The 24,617-nt window shown below is 38.6% G+C and overlaps 1 protein-coding gene across 2 annotated transcripts in view; it reads right to left on the reverse strand.

Annotated features, from left to right (window-relative positions):
• epc1b (enhancer of polycomb homolog 1 (Drosophila) b) overlaps window positions 1–24,617 on the reverse strand; it is a 38,032-nt gene that overhangs the window by 3,971 nt on the left and 9,444 nt on the right. For both annotated transcript variants that reach the window (XM_052128049.1, XM_052128048.1), the window contains 12 exons: window positions 18,800–18,959; window positions 17,518–17,663; window positions 13,018–13,224; window positions 12,760–12,908; window positions 10,158–10,302; window positions 9,889–10,044; window positions 9,510–9,599; window positions 8,376–8,524; window positions 5,415–5,776; window positions 1,732–1,853; window positions 1,399–1,531; window positions 974–1,307 (listed from right to left, as the gene is read on the reverse strand). In XM_052128049.1, coding sequence (XP_051984009.1) covers window positions 974–1,307; window positions 1,399–1,531; window positions 1,732–1,853; window positions 5,415–5,776; window positions 8,376–8,524; window positions 9,510–9,599; window positions 9,889–10,044; window positions 10,158–10,302; window positions 12,760–12,908; window positions 13,018–13,224; window positions 17,518–17,663; window positions 18,800–18,959 — 2,153 coding nt within the window. The remainder of the gene's footprint in view (window positions 1–973; window positions 1,308–1,398; window positions 1,532–1,731; window positions 1,854–5,414; window positions 5,777–8,375; window positions 8,525–9,509; window positions 9,600–9,888; window positions 10,045–10,157; window positions 10,303–12,759; window positions 12,909–13,017; window positions 13,225–17,517; window positions 17,664–18,799; window positions 18,960–24,617) is intronic.

Genomic DNA, 24,617 nt, shown 5'->3' on the forward strand with positions numbered 1-24,617 from the left:
AATGTAGTTTACATGAGGGAAGTATTGTGTGCCTGTTACGGAGTGGTTAACTTTCATGAAGACGTCTTTAAGTCAATGAGTGTCGTAAAAGCCTTTATTGTAAAAGATAGTGTTGATACATAGGTTTATTAGTGCATTTTCAACAGGTTGTCCTCAGAGTTCAGCATGTGCTGTGTTTAAAGAGTGCTTTCGCTGCCTCATCTCTCTAACACGGCAAGTTTAAACTGTAATCTGAAGACACAGGCTGCCTCGAAAACAGGAAAATGCTGCCTTTGGAGGCTATATAGGAAGGATGAAATAAGATGCTTTTTAAACTGTTCAGAGCAGTCCAAAAACACTGTTGTTTAAACCATTAACTTGATTATGCAAAAGCACGCGTTTTCTGATGCAGCCAACATTTGGATAAAACAGCCATAAAAACAGTGTAGCACCAAACTTGGCGTCCTCCATCGGTGTTGTTCATTTTGTCATTTTTACTGCTGTAGAATCACGCATGCAAACAATGTCACAAGAAAAATGGTCGATACTACATGACATCACTACGGAGGTTACTTTGGAGAGTACGAATGCAAGCGGGGAAAAGTCTCCTCAGGTATGCAGTTCCTCGCAAGAGTTCTCATCTAGAAAGTTACTAAAGGCAAAAGTACCAGGACCATTGTAGTTGGGAAAAAGTCTATTCATTCTGAAGCACACGCAGACCATGTATTAAATGAAAATCATAGCATGACGATATTTTGATTATATATGCAGCTTGACAGGATTGTGAAATTAATAAATAAATTATGCAATGTTTAGGCAACGCAAGTGGGAAAATAAAAAAGGCAATTAAAATCATTGCAATGTTTGTGATATTGCTTAATTTCATATCGCTAGCGAAATTGCGATAATATTATGAATATTCAAACATGATTTCATGTTGACTACTATTTAACCTGGAATATTCTTTTAAAATGACACAAACATTCTGTCTGACCTGGGCCCCATGTCGAGGGTAGTTGACCCTGTGGTGACCTTCTGGATGGGTCTGTTGGCATTGGCAGCAAGTTTTAGGGCAGAGGCGGGAACAGTGAGCTGACGCTGCAGCTGTCGCACACTCAAGGTGCCTGCTGGTGAAGGCACGCTCACTCTCAAAGCCCCGCCCATCAGCGCTTGAGCAGGGGCGGGGCTGGCCATGCCGACGTGATGATTGGCCGAGGAAGTTCCGTTGTTAGTGGTGGCAGTAGGGGAGGGGGATGAGGTGGAGGTGGGTCCGGCAGACGAATGGATGGACACTGTAGAGCTTGTGTGATGTAAGCCCTTATAGACACCTTTAGAGACAAACAGCATGGATGTTCATGAGAACAATAGGAAATAATATGCATGATCACTTATGTGCTGACTACTGATTGCAGGTCCAACCTGAAGCTGAGACAACTCCGTTGACACAAACTCCCTCCTCTTTACTCTTGAGTGCAATCAGTTGGTCAGGGGTCACTAGTGCAGAGGCAGCAAACTGAGCACTAGCAGCATCTATAGTCTTGGACACCAAACTCTGAAGAAAAAAAACCTTGAGTAAATCATTACAATCAGACTACACATTTGGGAACAGTTGACAGAACTGGAAGTTACGATAAACATTCTGTTCAAGTATTTTTAAAACTGGAACATGATCTGTTACTTTATAGCTTGACGCTGATGAGCAGAGTACCCCATTGAAAGGACACAGGTTATATTTCTACATAGAACACTCACCTGTGGGTTGTTTGTGAGTGCTGTGCTGCCAGTCTGCTGATGTAGTTGGACCTGTTCAAACTGTTGTTTTTGCATCAGTGCGAGCAGCTCCTGGTGTTGCTGGTACTGTTCAGCGTTAAAAGCTGTAGGAGCAAATAGGGAAAAGGTCAGCATCAACAATAACATCTCCACAACAGCACTGTACTAAACACTTATTAGACCCCCTTCTTTCTAATTGATTTTAGTGTCAAATGTATTCATTAATTGATTTTTAATTTGAAAAAAACGTGAATGGTGCTTGCCAGCACAAAACTCACTGTGTTGGGAGGTTGCTAAGGCACTGGCATGCAGTTGCTAAAGGGTAATCGGTTTTTAGCACAATGCTGTGCAAAAAAAAAGGGCTCACCACCCAAGTCGCTATCATTTTCTGTTTCCTAGATGGCTTGGGTTCTCCACTGTAAATGTATGTAATTTTTTAGCCTGTTTTACCTTCCGCAAGCACAAAATCCAATGATTTAGAAAAGTAATGACAAATCTCGCCTTAGGCTGTATGATTTGCTGTACCAGTGGCTATGTTTACATGTACTAATTTTCGTCAATTTGAAAAGACATGCGTGTGAGAGTTGTCCTTAAAAGGAGTTTACAGATGGAGGAATGGAAGCAAAATAATAGGGACTTTAAGCAACATCGAGACGGGACGCTACACAAAAATCACTAAGCAATATGGCAGAACAGAGCATTTCATCATTCAAGGAAAGCAGCTATTTGAAAGAACACATCCTCACATATATTCCACACAACAAAAAAGTAACTGAATTTACACATATGATCCAGTTAAGAAGTTTACATTCCCTTGGTTTCTAATATTGTATGTTGCTTTCTCAACGATCAATGATGGTGTAATAATTGTTCAAGAATCACTGCATTGTCCTGAGCAGTGAAGAGGTCCACGATTTAACATTTTAGCTTTTTTTTTTAAATGTACAAATTCCATGTAGTCCATTCCATCCATATTGCATGAGCAATTATGAAATTACTTCACAAAAATTCAAAATATAACCCCCACATCTGAACATATAAGTGCTTGTACTACTTAAAAATTGCAGTGTAGCTGTCTAAATGTGCCATTGTCAGATATACCTCTATGCTCGTGGGAAATGAACATTGCAGAAAAATACTTAACATATTTGCGTGCTGCAAGAAGAAATACATAGTCTTCTTTCAGCTTGTTAAAAAAATGTTTATTGGTGCATTTCTACTTGTGCTGAATTACAAGATGAAAAAGAGTGCGCGCCAATCGTATGACGTCATTGCCATGGTATCCAGATACATTTCAACAGATTTCCAGAAAGACTAGAATGAATGTATCGTCAAATCAACATGCAACGCTTCGAAATTGCTTCTCTTCTCTGCAAACGATACCAAAGACAACAGCGAGAAGGAAAATGAGTACATCAAATGTAAGAAGAAAAAAAATCAGTGAGCCTACCAGCTGAAACCAGGACATAATTACAATGTTTAAAGAATTGTCGAGACACACCCCTTCAAAACGGGACGTCTGGTAACCCTACTTAACCTCAACGAGAAAACAATCCCTCATACAACATTTAATGCCATGACCTTATGAATTAAAAGACCTGTTGCTCCGATTTAAGACCTTTTTAGGCCTTATTTTGCGGAAGGGCGAATTAAGACCCATGGAAACCCTGAATGTTAAATGTTGGAGTAGTTGAGTTGTACCATATAAATAGTCTACATCTAAATCCTAGATATTATTATTAATAGTCAACCGATATGAGTTTTTTTTTTTTATTCAAAGCAGAGTAGAATTTAAGTTGAGGAGGATGTTTAGGCTACTTGCTGTGTTTACATAATATAAATTACGGTGTTCACCTTCATGTGCATTATATCTTGTAAAACAATCTAACATTTACTTTCCTAATCTGTCACATACAAATCAACTGTGGCAAAGAAATGCTTTAGAAGTTATGTTTCGATGTCAGGAGAGATTGAATTCATGTACACGCAATGGAACACAGAATGCCATAACCGCACCTGCTGCTTAAAGTCCCAATTAAGAATGACACATTCTATTTAAACTTTGTGATGTCAAGAAAGAAAATATGTGACCTGCAGAATATTCAGAGTGAGCCTGCATACCCTTAATAGTGCATTTTGTCATTGCTTTGTAGGTTCAAGCAAACAGTATCATGCATAAACATAAATACGCACCCAATCTCTGCGCACGAGCGCAAGGTATTTAACCAGGGCTGGGACGTCGACGCAAAATATGCGCGTCGATTCGTCGGACCCAAAACAAAGATGGCGGCGCCGGCGACTAGTAGCAACACGAGTGGCTCCTCAGACTATCAGAAGTGCAAGGCGGCATGCACTCGTTCCTCTAAAGTATGGTAATTCTTTAAAAGGAAACAATTCCGTGATATGTCGTCTTTGCAAAATGCAGATGGCCTTCCATTCTAGCACCACGGCAATGCACCAGCACCTTAAGAGGCGCCACCCGGTTGCAGCTGCAGATGACAGAGCACCGTAAGTTTTTCTTCAACTCCCCCCTTTGCACTCGATGTTGGAGTAGGCTATAATACGTTGTCGACACCTAAAGTTTTCGCTTATAGCTATTAATAATGCGCTTATAGCTATGAATGTCGTGAAAAATACATAGAGGACACTGACAACGCGCTGACAGACAGGACCAAGCAGGTAACATTTAATAAAGTCTCAACTTTCAAATTTGGTCATTCAAAGAAAATTAAACCATAAATAGACCTACTATTTTGTGGCTCTTTAATGTGTCGTGACAGATTGCCTCAGTTAAAGCTGCTCGTGAACCGATCATCTTTTCCTTGGTTAATTTATAGCATCAAATAGGCTAAACATGAATGTAGCCTACATCAGAAGGACTGTTGTTTTAACCGCAGAAAGACATCAGTACAGTAGCCTACAATCCATTATTCAAATTCAAATCCACCGACGTTAATCTTCTCTCTCCTGACTACTTTCTCGGACAAAAATGGCGTATTATGATTGATTGATCAGATCGCCAGTCAATCAAACTCCCGGCAAATGTTTTTTTTTTTTACATTTTATACACCCCCACCACCGATGAAACCGGTATTACCGGTGTTGTCACAAGTCGATTAATCGAAATCGGATCGGACTGAAAAAATGAATCGTTAGATTAATCGATGCATCGGAAAAATAATCGCTAGATTAATCGTTTAAAAAATAATAGTTTATCCCAGCCCTATATTTAACATAACGATTGAGAATTCCATTGGATTCAAATGGATGTAAAAACATGGCTGTTTATTTTAAGTCTACACCACCCCCTACAATCGGATGGAAATTTCACTCGGATCCAGCTCAATCGGATAATTTTTGTGTTTACATGAAAGCTTTTCTATCTGATTGAGCTATCACTCGGATTCTAAACTGATTATTTGGTCGCATGTAAACGTGGCCAGTGATGTCCATGGAATAAACACGCAAGGCGAGCTACATCCTTAAAACTTCAAATACTTAATATGGTAAAAGTAAAATACTTAGAATTTGAACAAACCTGTAAAGCTCAGAACATACAATAGCAATTCTTGCCTTTGCGAGCACCAATATTAAATCTGTCTGAATGAAATAGAGATGGAAATGAGCAGCTATTCAAAGTAATAATATGGCATCAGCGGACTCACCTGGTGCAGGTGGAGGTGCAGGTGGTCGGTTAGAGGCAGAGCCTCCCCGTGTTCGAAGCGTGCTGATTGGGCGGATGAGGAAGCCGCGCCGTGGTCTTCGTGTAGACCAGTGCTCAGGATTGTCGGGATCGTCTGGCGGTGCCGTCCGAGGCTTGAAATGCCTCCAGCGACAGGCTTCGATGTTGAGCATGAGTTGTGTGAGGTCAAGTGGAGATGAGGAGGGGGCAGAGGTATCTGTGCTGGTGTGTGAGGTATCCGTGCTGGGCTGCTGGCTGGGAGACAGTGAGGGGAACTCAGTGGAATTCGGGTCCAGCCCGTGAAGCACAGAATCCCAATCAGAGTGAGCTCGGTCCAATAAAACCCTATTCACAGACACGACAGAAGGGGAAATATAATCAATGCAGCTGAGAATGTGCAATATTTTAACACTTATTTAATGGTGTGAATAAACTATATCAGTGGTTCTTAACCATTTTCTGTGGAGAACACTGGCATATGTACATTTTCAAGAGGTACCCGCTTGAGACAACTGCACAGCCTCGCACTGAAATGGATTTTATGGAGCAGAGTAGGCTTATTCATTGCGTGCGACACATGCCATGGGCATAATAAACACTGTAGTGGATTTACTGTATGGACAATAAAGAGTCCTCAACTGCAAGCAATCGACTGATATGGGCAAGCTGCTGTATCACTTTGTATCATGCGAAAAAGCGATCTGACTTTCATCTGAACCCCCTTCAAAAGTGAACGGACCAAAAGTGACCCAGCGTGTGTGTGTGAGATAGAGAATGAGAAGGATGTGGCCATTTAGCAAGCTACTGCCAGGAGACTGAACAGCAGAGATAATAATAGTTATGAGATTTAAACTTAAGCATTAAAAATTTTGTATATGTGTATGTATAATGTCTAATAATGCAACGCCAATGTACACTTTCATTTATCTTGCCATTAAAGTTTGTTATGAATTTAATCTGCTCATTTGATCCTATAAAAAAAAAAAAAAAAAACACCAGAAGCCTGCTTAAATTGTAATTACATATCCACTGATTTTATAGCATGAATGTGTGTATTTTAGATAGAAGATAGATAGATAGATCAAAGATTAATACCTGTAAAAATGTGTCTACCGTAATTTCCGGACTATAAGCCGCAACTTTTTTCCCACGCTTTGAACCTCACGGCTCATACAATGACGCGGCTAATATATGGATTTTTCCCGCTTTCAAATTTTATAAAAAAAAAAAAAAACATTCTGTGACGTGCTCAGTTTTTTGCCGGCGTGAAGCTTTCATTAGACCAATGAAATTGCCGAACGGGTTAAGGTCAAAACAACTTTTTTTGTTTACTGTTTAGATTAAATAGCGCGCGCTCAAACTTCCCATCATTCTGATTACGGTAGTAATTTTGTCACCCTCACCATGGCAAAGACATGGAGAAACGCATATGATGCTGCTTCAAGTTGAAGGCGATTGATCTGGCTGTTGGAAAAGGAAATAGAGCTGCTGCACGGGAGCTTGGTCTTAATGAGTCGATGATAAGACGTTGGAAACAGCAGCGTGAGGAATTGACTCAGTGCAAAAAGACAACTAAATCTGAGGCTATTCAACTCCGACACCGAAGGAGAAGACTTCAGTGGTTTCAGTGCACAGGACGAGGAAGATAGTGACCAATGATTTTCTTGGTAGGCTACTGTTTACTGCAAATGTTTTATTACAAGCCGTGTGTGGCAGCTTGTGTGTGGCACGGGCACCAGTGTGACAGTTTTCAGCAGGGCACTTGACGTTCCAGGTAAGGCTTTTAATGGCCACAGCAATGTTTACAATCAATTTTATAAAGTTTCTCAATTCTTCTATGCGCCAACACTAGACTGACGTGTGTCACTCTCTCAGCTCTGTGGCTGCTGCCTTTTTATGCCGCTCTCCCCATGCTTACTGAAATTAGACACCGGTGTTAGACATAATTTAGCTCAGGTGTAAGCGCTCTTACCGCTTTTCTCTCCGGACAGGCGCTTGACCACGCCCGCTGCCACACCGTGTTTCAGTAAAGCCTATTTATTTTTGTTACAAGCCGTGTTTCATTAAAGCCTGAGTAAAGTTCATTTGTTTCAATGTACCGGTAGGCACCTGCGGCTTATAGACCGGTGCGGCTTATTTATGTTCAAAATAATATTTTATTTAAAAATCAGTGGGTGCGGCTTATATTCAGGTGCGCTCAATAGTCCGGAAATTACGGTAACTAGCCGCAAAAGAAAAAAGTACATATTAAACATTTATAATTTAATAATGCAAATAAATGACTAACCAATTTCTTGACAGAGACAATGGAGATCCTTATAATATTACCCTGAACCTCCCCATATGAAACTGTCTGTATAAAAGGTTTTAGGGTCACAGTTTCACTACGGTTCTGTACTTGCAATGTTTAGGAAAAAAATACAACTGCCAATTCCAATAATAAGCGTCCTTTTTATTTGGTCACAAACACTTAACAGGTTGCATTTACTTGAACAAACAACAACAGCAAAAAACTATTCTTCCAATTACCAGAGGTCATCTCCATGTCAGCATGTGACAGACATTTTAGTTAAAACTAATGTTTTGTCATTAACACATAAAACAAATGGATATTTACAACAGTATTACCAGAACAGATGTGTGACGATGACAACCTCCGACAATTACTAATGGTATTTTTCCAGTAAAATGTTTTAATATTATTAGGCTACAGCTACACGCATCAGTGTTTGCTTAAAAACAGAAGAGACATGTATATTATTTCGGCCCCATCTGTGCTTTTCTGTTAGGGCTTTTCCATCGAAATGGCAATGGTTCTCGTGCTGAGTCTGTACTTGGCTGGTTCACAGCCAGGGCAACCTGTAGCCTATAGTACATCTACCGCATATTTCCATTGACTTTATGTTATAGTATTGGTTCTAAAAGTGCAAGGGCCTTAACTCACCTGCCCCCTCTGCCTAATCGCCGCCGTGCCAACCCCAGGCATTGCCGTGGCACAGTGAGCGTGGTGAGAGAATAGCGATACCGCACATCTCCTATCCCGCCCTCAGTTGGGTCTGACCATGGCCAATCCCCTGCGGGTCCTGAACGCACCTGTGAAGGAAATAGACAGTGATTTTCTTTTCACATACTAGATTCAGAAATACATTGGATGAGACAGCATCATATTTGCTATATTTAAAGGGATAGTTCTCCCAAAAATTAAAATTCTTTCATCATTTACTCACCCTCATGATATCCCAGCTGTGTATGACTTTCTTCATCAGACATAAAAAAATAAATAAATAAAAAAAGAGCAGAAAAATATCTGGACTCAGAGGGTCCTTAAAATGCAAGTAGATGAGACTTTTAAAGCTCCAAATATCACAGACATAAGCTTAAACAATCCATGCGACATCAAAAGGTTAAATTAATGTCTTTAAGCGATATGATCGCTTTTAGTGTGAAAAAGATCAATATTTATGTACTTTTTAACTACATCATCGCTTCTGGTATGCTTCATGAGAGGGTGGAGATCACACGGCTTCTGGTGTGAAGTATTCGTGTTGGCATGTTACAGTCGCACATTCTTATCTCGGTTGAGACAACCAAGTTAAGCACACAAATGAAAAATACAGATCTAAACCAAAACCAATGAAGTTTCTGTACAGCGTTCCCCCTCCTCCTTCCGGCTGTGACGCATGTGGGTCAATTCTCACGTGCCAACGCGATTACGTCACACGTGCATACTGCTGCCCGGAAGCGATCGTTTACAGTTAAAAGCACTTACATATTGATATTTTCTGCACCAAAAGTGATTGTATCGACTTAGAAGACATTAATTTAACCGCTGGTGTCATATGGGTAACGTTTATGCTGACTGTCTGTGATTTTTGGAATGTCAAAAGTCGGATCACCATCCACTTGCATTTTAAGGAACCAGGGTATTAAGGTTATTTGTTCTATTTTTCCTCAAATGTGTTCACAGAAAAAATTAATTCATACACACCAGGGATATCACGAGGGTGAGTAAACGAGTGAATTTTTATTTTTGGGTGAACTAACCCTTTAATGTGAATGAGGATGGTGCGGAACTTACAGCATGATAATGACAGCCTGTTCTCCTCCGGAAGCCAAACACACCATCTGGATCGTTCTCCTCCTCAACCTCTGAAGAACCAGAGAACATCTGAGGGTGTGAGAAATATATGTACAGAATTAAGCAATTCATGTGAATCCATATTTTCTGCTTGATGATTTTAAAATAAACTACATTCAAAACCCATTTTTCTTCCATGATATGATGCATTTCAAAGTGGACCAACATAGATACCACAGTATTTATTGTACACAGAAGTGATTGGATCATGAAAAGCACATTTTGACATACATTTGGATAAAATATTACAAGACAATAGCATTTTTCTTTGGAACAACAGGGTCAATTGAAATTTCATGTTGAAATACGGTGTGTGTACCTGAGAGGGTTCGTCATCCGAGCTAGGAAAGTCATATTGATTGAGGTCTTTAGTGTTAAAGAGTGTCAGGCCTGAATGGGTGGAGCCTGCCAAAGGCAACGGCTTTGCCTTCTTCTCATACTTCCTCTTCTGCCGCATGACCTCTGGCTTATCCACCTCCAAACAAACAAATTGAAAACACATGAAAAAAAAATTCAATACAGAGAAATATTTGGACAGCTAAGATGGAGCGGCTGCTGCCAAACATACAGAGAACAGAGGGCGAGTACCTTGCTCTTATAGTCCCGGTCGTGCTCTGTGTGTCTGTACTGGGTGCTGTTGGTGATTGGGATAAGGGGAATAACGGGTTTCTCTAAAGCTCTCTGAGCCAGAACCTCTGCTATCACCTCCCCACCAAAATCAGCCATGCTGTTCCTAAAACACACAAAACATGATCTCAGACTCCTGTGTGAACCAACCTAATACAGAATAATAGGGTTCCCACACTTATATACTTTCAAGAGTTGTTTGTGATTAGTTGATTTATAAAAACTAATTTTATAGGTTGCACAGCAAATTATACTGTAACAGAAACTGATGCAACACCTTTAAGATGAACATAACATGAAAGATTGCCATATTTTCTTTAAAGGTGCACTCTGTAACTTTTTGTTCATGTCATCTTGAGTGGTCATGATTTCATTAAGAGTAAAACTTTTTAAAAAGGGGGAAAAAATTAAAGAGTGTACCTTTGTTTTTATTAAGGCTGTCAATTTAACATTAATTTAGTGCAATTCATTATATAAAAAAAAATTGTGTTAAAAGAATTAGCACAATTAATCATGTCCCTCGAAAATAATAAGGAACCTTCCAACAACTAAAGCTTGAAGTACCAAATTTTTTCTCTAGGGGGCAGCAAGTGAAACTCCATCTGTATAGGCAACATGCATCTTTTACGGAGAACAACCACACATATCCAAAGCAGACAGCACAAGATGAGTCTCGTTCTTGCATTCAAACACAGCTTGTTGGAGTGCACATGCGAACACAGGGATCTCAAGACATGTTTTAACAAGTTTCAGACTATGTTAAAATTGAAACAGCGACCTAAAATTGTATGTTTGACACAACACAACCAAAGCTTCCATCTGATGCATGTATACATTGCAAAGCCCTTATAATAAATCTCAGACAGATTGACGAATTCGATTGCAAAACAGATTGCTGTGAACTGTAGGCCAATGGCCTGTTTAATATGGAAATAAACAGTATATTGGAATTCCAATGCCAAATTTTTCATTGTATTATCGATGCTTTACTTGTCTGCCACAATAATGGAATGCATTTTAATTATTGGAATAATAACTTTATAAATATAATTGTAACTATTTAAAAACCATTTATAATTAATTATTGTACATTGAAATATGGCTATTTAAGGGGCCTTTTTCAGCAAATATGTGTGTTTAATTTCAATGACTAAATCTGCATATAATTAATTCAATTAAAAATAGGGATGCTCTGATCGATATCGGCCGATATTCACATCCTATGACTCGATCAGTGATCAGAATTTTGGCCGATCGCATATGTAGCAAAAGATGTGCGGCTCCTTTAAGACTTCAGCTGCACTGTCATGGCATCATGGAATAAGGGGAATTCTGACTTAGTGCTGCAAGACAAAAAAAACTTGATTCAGCAGTTAAGAATGATGCAGTGGGAGAGGTACGGCGAATATGAAAAGTGTGTGTACTGTACTGTTAATGTGGCATTTAACACACGACAAGGCAAAGGGAAAACAGTGTTTTCTGTGAAACGGTCCTTATTATTGTACATGGCGGCAGCTTCTCTGACTGGCATAGGCATCCCAGTAATAACGCGATTTATGCGAGTATAATTCAAATTTAAAACATTTAAACTCAAACATCTTTATAAAATATCTCCCTATTAAAGGGCATTAACAATAGTAGCACTGGTAAAGTACAGAAACCTGCCCTTTCTCCATGTTCCTTTTATCTCATGTCCTCATGAGAGTGCGTGTTCAAGCAGCAACAAGTGAAAAATGAACTATTAATACAATCATCCAAATAAATGAATGTCAACTTAAGTTTATTGCACCTATGGGTTATCATTTTGTCTTCAGATTGATACTTAAGCTTCATTTTTTTTATAGAGCTATTTATCTTATTCTAGAGAAAATTGTGTTAGCCTATACTTGCTTATATCTTATTCAAAAACTTTTTATTATTTTTATTTCTTTTACTTTATAAACTTTTTTTGTCAGCAAAAACTAGACAGTGATATTACTGGGAAGAGGAAAATTCAGTTAATAGCGACAGTGTGCAGAAAGCGTACATTTAGCCAGTTATCACAGAGATCCTGATAAAAGGTGAAATGATCAGGATCGGTAGCAGCCGGTCAGGTGACAAGAAGATCTGTATTGGCTGTAAAACTCCTGACTGGAGCATCCCTAATGAAAAAGATTTATCGATTGACAGCCCTAGTTTTTAATAAATCTTATGACTTTTACAGGACTGGAAATGAAATCAAAATTGGAGTTAAGGCTTTTAGGCCATGTCTTTAAACTTTGTAGCCATCTATTTTAGCAGATATTCAAAAATGAAAACTGACCAAACATTGATGACTCCTGTACTACACAGCTATTTGCCCAATCATATGTGCTCTAAAATGCACTCTAATACCACCTTTAACCAACTAGCATCAAGGTTCATGGCTGGGACATAAAATTAAGACTATGAGTCCTTCAATATATTTGGAAATGCCTCCCTACAAGTAAAGCCATTTCAAGGGTCATGAAGATTGACATTTCCAGGTTTTCCATAACTTTGGGAACATTAGAATACACATGGGAAGGTACAAAAGTGAGTGTACCTCTTCTCTACTATCTCAAGCGTGAGGTGCAGCAGCTCTCTTTTGCTCTTCTCTCGCCTCTTGATCATCTCCAGGATTGTAACGGCTCTGCTCAGCTCCCTCCGCAGCTTCAGCATCTTCTCGTAAGAAGCTTCATCATTCTTACGATTCTGCAGGTGAGAGGAAGAGAACTTGTCTATAAGCTTTCTCTTCTATTACTCCAAAAGCAGAGCAAATACATAGATGCACGGCACTTCCTGTTGAGTGTTGCCTTCTTACCTTCCTGGTCTGCATCTTCTCTGTCCTGCGTCTGAAGGCCACATAGGGGTCACTGGTGCTGGAGCCATCACGCTTCTCCTGTTTGACGACCGGGATGAGAGAGCCACTCTGACAGGCTTTCCTCTTCCTGCTCCAGTACTCATAGACCTCCTTTATCAATTCATCATCCTCTTTCAACAAGAGCTTGGCCTCCTGCAGAGACACCAGCTGAAAGAAATTGGGAATGTTAGCCATAGCTGAGAAGACAAAACTGCAACATGCAACCTTCAGTTTCTTATTACGCATCTCAAAGATGAAAGGCTTTTCAACACTTAATTAGTAGTTGTCAAATTAAATGTTAATACATATTTCAAACAATATTTCTCATTTCACCAAAACATGTTTAAAGAGAGAAAATAAATTAATCTTTATTAAGGGCGTCAGTAGATTTCATACCAAACACGATGGAACTAACCACCTTTCAACGTTGGCAGCAAAATATCAAAATGGCAAAATATCGGCCTCACCCATAGAATTGTTTCAAATAACAAATCAACCTTCTCCATGTCCTAACAAAAAACATTGGAACAGTTTGAAAATGGTTCTTTCATTTTAAAAGTTAATTCTAGGACTGTTTTGACAATCAATTCATGTAATATTCCATCTTGCCTAACGTTCTACTTCTACAATGTGCAAAATGCCACAACATTAAAACCACTGACAGGTGAATCGTTACAATGGCACCCGTGAAGGGGTGGGATATATTAAGCAACAAGTGAACATTCAGTTCTTAGATTTCATGTGTTGGAAGCAGAAAAAAAAAGGGCTAGAATAAGGATTGAGCATCTTTGACCAGGGCCAGATTGTGACGGCTAGACAACTGGGTCCGAGCATCTCCAAAAAGTTTTGTGGGGTGATCCTGGCATGCAGTGGTTATTACATACCAAAAGCGGTCAAAGGAAGGACAACCAGCAAACCCGCGACAGGGTCATAGGCGCCTAAGGCTCATTGATGCACATGGGGAGCGCCAGCTAGCCCATCTGGTCCGATCCCACAGAAGAGCTACTGTAGCACAAATTGCTGAAAAACGTAATGCTGGCCATGATAGAAAGGTGCCAGGACACAGTGCACAGCAGCTTGCTGCATATGGGGCCGCTGCGTAGCTGCAGACCAGTCAGAGCGCCCATGCTGACCCATGTCCACTGCTGAAAGCACCTACAATGGGCATGTGAGTATCAGAACTGGACCATGGAACAACGGAAGAAGGTCCATTGATCTGATGGATCACATTTTCTTTTAGATCATGTAGACGGCCTGGTGCAGGTGCGTTGATTACTTGGAGAAGAGATGGCAGCAGGATGCAGGAGCGGAGGCAGTATGATGCTCTGGGCAATATTCTGCTGAGAAACATTGGGTGCTGGCATCCATGTGGATGTTACTTTGACACGTACCACCTACCTAAAGATTGTTGCAGACCACAAACACACCTTCATGGCAATTGTATTACCTGATGGCAGTGGCCTCTTTCAGCAGGATAATGCGCCCTGCCACCCTGCAAAAATTGTTCAGGAATTGTCTGAGGAACATGACAGAGCTCAAGGTACTGACTTGGCATTCCCCAGATCTCAATCCGATTGAGCATCTATGTTATATGCTGGACCAATAAGTCCAAACCATGGAGGCCACACCTCGTAACTTACAGGACTTAAATGATCTGCTGATAACGTCTTGGTGCCAGATACCACAGGACACCTTCAGAGGTCTCGTGGGGTCCATACCTCAATGGGTCAGAGCTGTTTTGGTGTGCACAAGGAGACCTACACAATATTAGGCAGGTGGTTTTAATGTTGTGGCTGATCGGTGTATATTATAATGCTAGCCTTTTAAGACTACATTGTATAAACTAAAAAAACAAATATACATTTTTACCTTAAATATGAAAAGAAATTCTAAATAAATTCAAATTCTTAAGTCACCAGCTTTTTTAATTGACTTTGTTCCTTTAGCCCACAAGAGGGCACAACAAATACACAAGCCAAATAGCACTGTTATATTACTGCAAAGAACATTCCTGGCTAATAAATAAAAGTGCATTCCATTAAAAGTGCATTAAATAAAATTATAATAATAAAAAAAAAAAAAAAAAAGATTTAACCAGTTCATATTCCCAAATGTAAATAAAAAAATAAATAAAATAAAGCTACAATAGACCGTTCTATATTAAAATGTTTTCTCACTGGTGATGCAGTATAACACTCCAGCATCATAATACCAGCAACACTGCAGAATTTTTAATTCATTACAGTTTTATGTGCGGTAGTAATATTCCCAGAATGTAGTGGTACTCTGAACTCATGGTGAAGTGGCTCAAATTCAAGTTCAAACATAAGGTACAGAACAGAAGTGAGGATCAAAAGACACACATTTCCAAATTAAAACTTTATTCTTTCCTGACAAAGTGCTTTAAAAAGATAAGCAAGACGAAGCCATTCACACTGACCGCTTTTGCATCAATCCACACGGTTTTCCAATTGTTTGTCTATGTAAACATGTGCTAGATGGCCGTCTTGACCATTTTCCTGTGTTTTGTAGTTGTTGCGATTCATTAAGCCAGCATTTGTTTTCCTGCAACAATGCGATCAGTCTGTGCCACACATCTACAATTCAAATGCACAGTTTTAGCATTTGAATGTGCATTTTTATTTTAAATTTGACAAATATTTGAATTTTAACTGGTCAGCCTTACACAATGGAGCCAACAAGCCATCAATGCTGCCAGCAAATAGGAGATAGCACCAAAATGGCAATTTCAGCAGATTAATTGGCCTCACCTATAATCAGTCCATCACAAACCAACCTTATCCAAATCCTTTGAGAAAACGTTTACAAAGGCTTGGAAATTATTCTTTGATTTAAGTCGCTTCTAGGGCTAAAACTGTTTTGATAATCAATTAATGTTATAGTCCATCTTGCCCAACACTGTCATTCAAACAATGCACAAATTTAAGTCCATATATTATCATGCATGCTTTAGCCTACATTTTGATTACAAAAAAGATAACAAATAATAGACAGCATCAATATCAATAACATCAAATTGGAAACAACAGAATATTCCTTCAACAATACAAGGTTGTATAGAAAATGAGCTGCTCCAAAAGAGACTGAGTCACCGTTCAAAAAAAAAAAAAAAAATCTAGGGCTGTACGACATTAAAGAGGACATATTATGCCCCTTTTTACACAAATGTAATCAAAGTCTCAGGTGTCCTCAGAATGGGTCTGTCAAGTTTCAGCTCAAAAAACTCAAAGATTGTTTATTCTACCATGCCTTTATACCCCCATTTTGTAGCCCTGTTCCAAACAGGCTGTTATAGTGTCTGTAGCTTTAAATGCAATGTAGCAGGAAGTGGGCAGTGCCTTTCCTGCTGATGCCATGGATGCCCCGGTGACAACAATGCAGGAGAAATTATACAGTTATTAAATATGAAATACAGCTATAGCTGTACCGGTTTTATTACACAGGAAAAGTCTTCATTGCATTGAGACTCAAGCGGGACTGTGGAGGGCGCCAATCAGTTTATATCCCAACCGAAACAGAGCTACAGCTTCAATTTTATGGAATAAGGTAGTTAGGGACTAGTTGCTACGTTACACAAAGCACAATGGTTTTCACAAAAAGCGTTTTTCGCGCAATGTTCAAACAAGAAAATGAATTAAGCCAAATTGCACACATTAAAAAAAAAAAAAAAAAAAAAAAAGTTTAAAAAGTGCGAAACTTATGACTTGCAAATCTGAAATTGGGTAATGGAGAGTTTGTTTGATCTTTAGTCATCCTTAGCTTTGAAGCAAATCCAGCCTTGTTTTGGCCAAACAGCAGTCTGAGTTAGCACAAGCGACTCTAGCGAGGAGATAAATATGGCAGACTATGCGATGCACGCTCCATTTTTAATGAGGGCAGATCTAAGCTACTCGGGCGGATCTCTATGTCAGCCATGGGCGGTACCTTTACCCTTTTGACGTCATAAGGATCTGCAAACCTGAATGGCTCCTTTGGACACACTTTTTTCTTTTATTGATGGGGAAAGGAAAAAATGAAGGGTTGTCTATTTTCTATCTATATCAATCTATAAAAAAAAATAAAAAAAGTGGATTTTGCATATGTCCCCTTTAAAATGATTCCATTATTGCAAGCCCTTTCAATATGCAAATCAAGCCATTTTGATAAATTTGATATATCGTGCAGCCCTAATGCCAACCTAGTTGATCTAGTCGCAGACCAGTGAATTGTGCCATCTACAAAGTAGCACACTACTGCGGTGTTAACCATGAGCACCATGGTGCCTTCACTGTTCTGTGAAACCTCCTGGGAGAAGAAATTTCACACCAGTGACCCTCAAGACCTTCTGATGCTACCCCCTTGCACATTAAGCATTATCATGCCTCGAAAGCCAAACACCACACATTTTGTGATGCCCATTCTAGAATATCCACAATCCTGACTATTCCCCAGCTCTAGTACCTGCTGTCCACTGCCTTTCTCCAATCGGTCAATCATCTCCTCAAACTGCAGGGCCCCCACGTCCATCTTTTTCTTCAGCTTATTTACAAACGTCTCATCATCAGAGTCCAGATCAAAATCTGGCTGTTCTGTGTCCAGACTGAATGCTAGAGAGAGATTGGAGAAACAGAGTGAGAAGAGTCACTCAATTGCAAGGATTTGCCACAATTGTAAAGTGATAAGCACATTCTGACAATTCCAAATTGCAATGTTGCTTAGCCAAAAGTTGGGCAAACAAATTATATTGCTTGGCTAAAATGGTTTATTCTGATTATTAATAAATGTATTAAAATAGTGGTGTCTTATGATATATGCTGCAGTATCATGAAAGCTATAAGCCCTGTTAAAAGGTTAAGAGACAGGTTTCTCAAAACAACTGAGTAGTACTTACTTTTGCACATACACATTAGGACTGTCAAATTAAAATATTCTTTGAATTTAAGAGAAAAAAATAAATAAAAAAAATGCACATTTGAATGCTTAAACTGTGCATTCGAATTTTGGATGTGTGCCAAGAACTCAAGATGACTTCAGACCGATCTGATTCTTGCAATAAAAAAAGGCTAGACACAGCGCAACAAACAGTTTAACAGAAAGCAGGTGTCTCAAGATGGTTTTTAAAGTTCTTTTTAATTAGACAGTGCCTATATCCTGCACAAAATGCTGAATAAAAAAAAGTGTCTAGTGCATTTACATAGAAAAACAAATGGATGTTTGCAAAAGCGTTCGTGTGAACAGCCCCTTACAGTTGGTGGAGGTACTTGGCCATTGCGTCTTGCTCTCTTATAAGCATTAAGCAATGAGTTGTTTAAATGCTTCGTCAGGAAATATGTTCAACTTGGAAATGTCTCGAGATCCTCACGTTCGGTTCCATTCTGTCTGTTTGAACAGTCCCTGGCCTGTGCTCATAGTCTGAGCTGCTACACCACAGTTCAACCAAATACCACTGCTATCTGAGAATATTGCAACCCTACATGGAACTGTACTGAATAAAAAACGATGTGGTATTTTACTGTTATTATGAAGTTTGAGTCTTGGGTAGTATAAAGTGTAACACCATGTGGACTGCCTATTGAAGCGTTTATCCCACAAATTTTTCTTCTGACTGCACATTTGATAATATAGACTGACAAACTATATGAATTTGGTTTTTCTGCACAATTGACAGCCCTAGCCCATACATACGAGGCTTAAGACTTTTAACTTAAGAAGTTTGGTCTTTAATGAATGCAGGTTGACTCACGCTGTATGTGAATAAGCTGTTTGGGCATTTTAAAGTCCCCCGGATAGAGGGACTCATAGTAGGCGATGTTGCTCTCAGCCTCTGGGACGGGAATCACCATGTTATCCCTCTTCTCCCCGTACACCTGCTGAGCAGATATCGCCCGCTGGAGATGGTGTTCCTACAAACAAAGAGAGAAAGATTAACCCCACAGACATAGAAGTGTATGCAGATTAGGGATGTGCGATACTAACTAGGAATGCACCGAAATTTCGGCCGCCGAAAACTTTCAGCCGAAAATGGCACTTTCGGTTTTCGGCCGAAAGAGAAAAAAGGCCGAAAATATGAGCCGAAAATATATACCTCCTCGCTCCGCCCCTCAGTGCTCAGATTTCAATCTGGATCGATGTAGCCCTTATCACAGCTGTTAGATAATTCCACAACGGCACTACCAAACAAAGGCGATCATGTCAGCGGTGTGGAAATTCTTCAAAGTTTCTGATAAGGACATCAAATTTGCGATCTGCAGTGTTTGTCACAACAGAAAAATGTCACAACTAGCGCAGCTACACCACAACTTGAGACGTATTTATATTTGAACTATGCCAGAAGCGACAATCCCCTTGACTACGGGCGCATAAACAAACACCGCTTTCCTTTGCTTGCGCGGATTGCGCACAGGTATTTATCTGCCCAAGCACCAGCACAGAGAGCGAGAGACTGTTCAGTGCAGCATCTCATGTTCTTGATGAGCTTTCTGAAAGGAGAGACTGTCAGAAAGTTTAGCAACTTTTGTTCTTGAAGAGAAACTTGTCACTTGTACTTAAATAGAAAGCAGTCCAATATGATGTGTATAGCAATTACATTACACTTGTTCTTCACTTGAGGATACATCTGTCGTTTACAGTTGAGGTCGAGTTCAATTACTGCTGTTTTGCACAATAATGTTCATTTAAAGTGTACATACGTTTACATAAACAGAATATAGCACTGATCTATATATATATAATTATATATTATAGTTATATATAGATCAGTGGAATAGAGGCCATTCTGTGTTCTGCCTGTTGTTTTAATTAAAATTACTGTTGCATATTTAAACTTTTTGAAAGATGCTAGCTAAGTTCATTACTTGACTGTTGTTGTGCATATAATAGTTTTCTAAAACTTTACATTATTTGGATAATTGTTAATAAAATCTGTAAAATTAGATTTTTACAGAACTGAAAGAAGAATAATATTTAATATAGTTTTAATATATTTTTTGTCCAATTTTGTTGTGCTACTTTCAATAAAAGTGTGATTTATTTTATTGGTTTGTAGTTTTTCATTTCAGATTAATTAAATTCATGAAATTAATGAAAAAGTATCAAATTAATACAATTATACACAACATTTTTTTTTTTTTTAAATAGGTAAAAATTTCGGTTTCGGTTTTCGCCAAGTGCATCCTGGATTTTCGGTTTCGCCCAGAATTTTCATTTCAGTGCATCCCTAATACTAACTGACTAAACGATACTGATGCTGCAAGTTGACACTAGAATTACAAGTCAGTCAAACATTTTCCCCATTAATCTGTTCAACGTTTTTACACAATTATGTTTGGATTTATTTATTACAAAGGACACACTTAAATTACTGTCATATTAATGTTACATTTTAATTAAAATTATTACACTGCATTGATGACAAAAAAAAAAAAAAACTATTTGGATTTGAAAAAGCAGAGCCTATGATCATTATTGCAGTGATTAATATGTTTCAGATGACAACAATTGTTTTAACCCTAATTCTGTGTTTCCCCAACCACTGTGCCGTGGCACACTAGCATGCCATAGAAAATTATAAAATTCCACAAAATAAATAAATGCATGAAAAAAAATACTTTCAGGGATCCAAACTACTCACCTTTCGGAGAAATTTGCTGTTTTGAAACCATAATGTCACTTTTGTGATTGTGAAGAGCAATGATTAATGTAACTGATATTTATAAATGTTAAGGGTCACACATAACTCGCGTGAGCGCTGCAGAAAACTTTGAAGTAGGGCTGGGCGATAAAACAATATTCATATTTATCTCGATATTAAAAAAACACTTCACAATATCGACGATAAGCTTTTGAGAAATTTACGATATTTAGCCTATGTTCTACATCTAGACATGCTTGTTGCTAAAAACACTAGCAGTTTGGCTTACTTATCGTATGTTTCCAATGGCGCATGCTGAGCGAATGTGAGTAAGCATTTTTAATTCCTTCCTATGGAAGCAGAGCATCAAGCTCGCGAGGTGGATTGTAAAATTGAAAGTAGCGCGGGGCAAGCGGTTCCCTAGGGTTGGGAGTGGCTTTGTGCGGATTTCTTCCGCTTCAGTGGAAATGCTGCCTCAGACTGTATGAAGTTTCTATTGCCCCCGCTACAAGGCCACCGTGTTCCGGATCCCAGATTGATTCCATCTTGACTGCAAGATATCATGACGATGGTTACGACCTCTCCTCGTCTTTAGTGAGCAGGGAAATCGAATGAAATTGAAACCGCGATATGACCTTTTGCGATTATTAAATTGCAAAGTCTGCGATTTAATTAAATGGTCTGCTCCCTTCAAAGTTTATTTGAGCTGCTCTGTCAGTCTATATTAAGTCAGAGCATTGTTAGTGTTTTCAGAGTGGTTCTGTGCTCCACAACTCCCTCTCTTGCTTGGAGTAACAGAAGTGCTCCTGAGTTTGGTTCCGTTTGCTTACGCTTTATTTACACTAAACTGGCGCATCTTGCATGAAGCGTTTTTTATTATTATCTGCGGTAACAGCATCTCAGTCTCTGCAAGACACAGGTATCATAATAATAAAGCAGAATACAAGATGGGGTATAATTCAAACATCTATATTAAATTATTTTTGAGCAAGAATCATTAACAGTAACACCTGTAGAGTTCAGAAACATGCACTCTTCATTCTCCCATCATTTATCTCACGAGAGAGCGCGTCACCCTTATTACACTCCCCACGGAAACAAGTAAAAGCGGAACGAATATTACCAACATCCAACAAAATTAAAAAAGGAACTTACATATAATAAATCTATATCAAATATTGAGGTACTATAATATAATGCATTGCTAAATTAAATATAATAAAATAGTGATTCAAAATAATTAAAATTAAATGGTGACAAACTAACCAAAATTTTCACTTTAAATTTAAATACACCAATGGGTTCTCAGTTCAACTTCAGTTTTACATTAAGCCACATTCTTTAGGACTAACTTATATACAGTAAAGAATAGTTTGTATAAGCCTACTAGTTTTTAAGGCCTAGAATAAAGAGTAACATTTATTTATATATATATATATATATATATATATATCTCTCTCTCTCTCTCTCTCTCTCTGGACTGTACACACGCACACACACAATATCGTTTTATCGCCCAGCCCTAGCTCTTGCCAATGAAAACAATAGTTTTTTTTCCTACAAGACCATGAATTTTTTGGGATATGTCCCAATCAGAATGTGGTAGAGATGTAGAGGTGGGCTCATTTCACTCGGGCTACCAATCAGTCTTTAAAGTATCATCTTGGAAATGGCGTAGCCACGCCCTAGCAACTATTTACGGCACCCTAGCAACCACCCCACAGACTTCCATTCAAAATAGCTCAGGATATCTTCAGAACAGAATTTTGGGACACTTGGGGACTGGATCGTTTGAGTCAGTTTAGTAATCAGCCAATAAGAATATCTCTGGTCACTGGCTAGCAATGCCCTAGCAACCATTTAGAGCACCCTACCAACCAGTCCTATTGACTTTCATAAAAAATGGCTGAGGGGGATATCTTTGGATCAGAATGTCCAAGAGAAATTACAATTGTCTTGTTTTACTTGTGTGAGCAATCATTCTTTAAGTATCATCATGGAAACTACTTCGCCATGCCCTAGCAAACATTTAGAGCACCCTAGCAACCAAACCCCATTGACTTCCATTCAAAATGCTTAGATGGGGATCTCAGGATCAGAATGTCACAGAGACTTCTTGTTTCGTTCACTGGACTTACGGTATCAAGGAGCCTTTTGAGTATCACCTTGGTAACTGCATAGCAACCAGATGGGTTTACCCAAGCAACAAAACATATCTCTAGCAGAACAATGTAGAGACTTCAATTTTAATTAATTTGACTCAGACAAATCAAATAAAACAAAAATTACATTTTGGGCCATAACTTTTGAATGGTATTGCTACAAATCTTTTGGATTAATTTTATGATTCCCTTATGTGTGTTTTACAGCTTCAAAATTCTGGTACACAATTTTCAGCAAATTTAGGTTAGGGAGGAAGGATCTATTCTGTCAATTTGTATTATTTGGCATCCACTGGATCATTTCTGATTCTATTGTTTATTTATACACATGAGCTTGGACCCCGATGATTGCTGCTTGCAGCTATTTAATTCAATAACTGTACATACCCCTACCTAACACATACATTACCACTTGCACGTACATACGCCATTCTGTTATATGGACAGGAGGAGAGGGGGGCCTACAGAAAGGCTGTTCCATATTAGAGTGCATCCAAATGGTCAGTGGGAGACATGATTGTAAACTTGGAGACCGTGTGCAACAGCAAATGTGAAAACTACCGGGTAGTGTACGTACAATTTGATGGAATAACTTATTATATATAGAATATATCTATATTGGTTTTCATATGCATGATTTCACGTAATATAGCATGCAAGCTTATTTTTTTAAAGTTCAAAAAGCTTAAGTTTAAAGTAATGCAAATATTTTGTGCTGAACATATTTTTATAATTTAAAAAAACAATAATAAAAAGTACCAAGACAACCCAGAAATACAATGTTCTCAAAGCCACAAGTCTAAAAAGGTAGGTTTCAAATTTGAAGATGATCTAACAAAAAATGCTGCCGGTATACAGAGTAAAATTAAGGCTCTGCCTTTCAAGACGACACAAAATCTGACTGCACTGCTTGGCTATTCTGAATAAAACAATGCCGCATTTTTAAAAATAGACTTTGGAGAGATGCTCATTTTGTTTATGAGACTCTAATATATAAGATAATATACAGTTTTACAACATGAATGCTGCGCAGATTGCATAGTTTGTTGAAGAACGATGACGAAGGGTAATTCTTTCAGGTGAGATCTCATGTAAACAATGGAGAATATATCAATATTTCTCAGTTTTTTGGACAAAGTGTGCTATTGGATGTTTTTCAATGAACGCTTGACATGGACAAATTACCGAAGTGTGACGAACGAGATTCATCTGGCGATTGCGTTTTCATAAAGGTATGAAGACCCATTTTGATATTGCATGTTTTCATTTGTATTCCTGGCACAAATAACTAAATTGCTGTTTCTGGAGCATTGCTATCGTGAAACCTTAGACATTTGAAAAGATGTAGAATTTGTTAACATTAACTACATTTATAGACGGTAAATTATATAATAAAATGTAAGGAGAGTGACGTCACTCCCGCGTGCGTTGAAATTGCATATCAACAGGTAAAATATTCATTACACATTAAACTTACTACATGTTGTTAAAATTTGACAGCATTGTTGAAAAGACGGACTGAATCACGGAATCCACTCATAAAAATGGAATGTCAGGAAATTTGTCGTATTAGAATTAAAACATGTATAAATGCACAATTAATCTAATTAAAATCGTAATATGTCCTAGTGTGATGATTAAACCATAAAAGGCTGACATCCAATAAAATGTTGCTTCAATAGTAAGTGAATGTGAGAAGCAGCTGCCTTTTCACTAACTGCATCATTAACATCTGTGTGTATAAATGATAATGAGATCACTAACTGATG

The sequence above is a fragment of the Xyrauchen texanus genome, chromosome 6 (genome assembly GCF_025860055.1).
Source record: "Xyrauchen texanus isolate HMW12.3.18 chromosome 6, RBS_HiC_50CHRs, whole genome shotgun sequence".
Classification (NCBI taxonomy): domain Eukaryota; kingdom Metazoa; phylum Chordata; class Actinopteri; order Cypriniformes; family Catostomidae; genus Xyrauchen; species Xyrauchen texanus.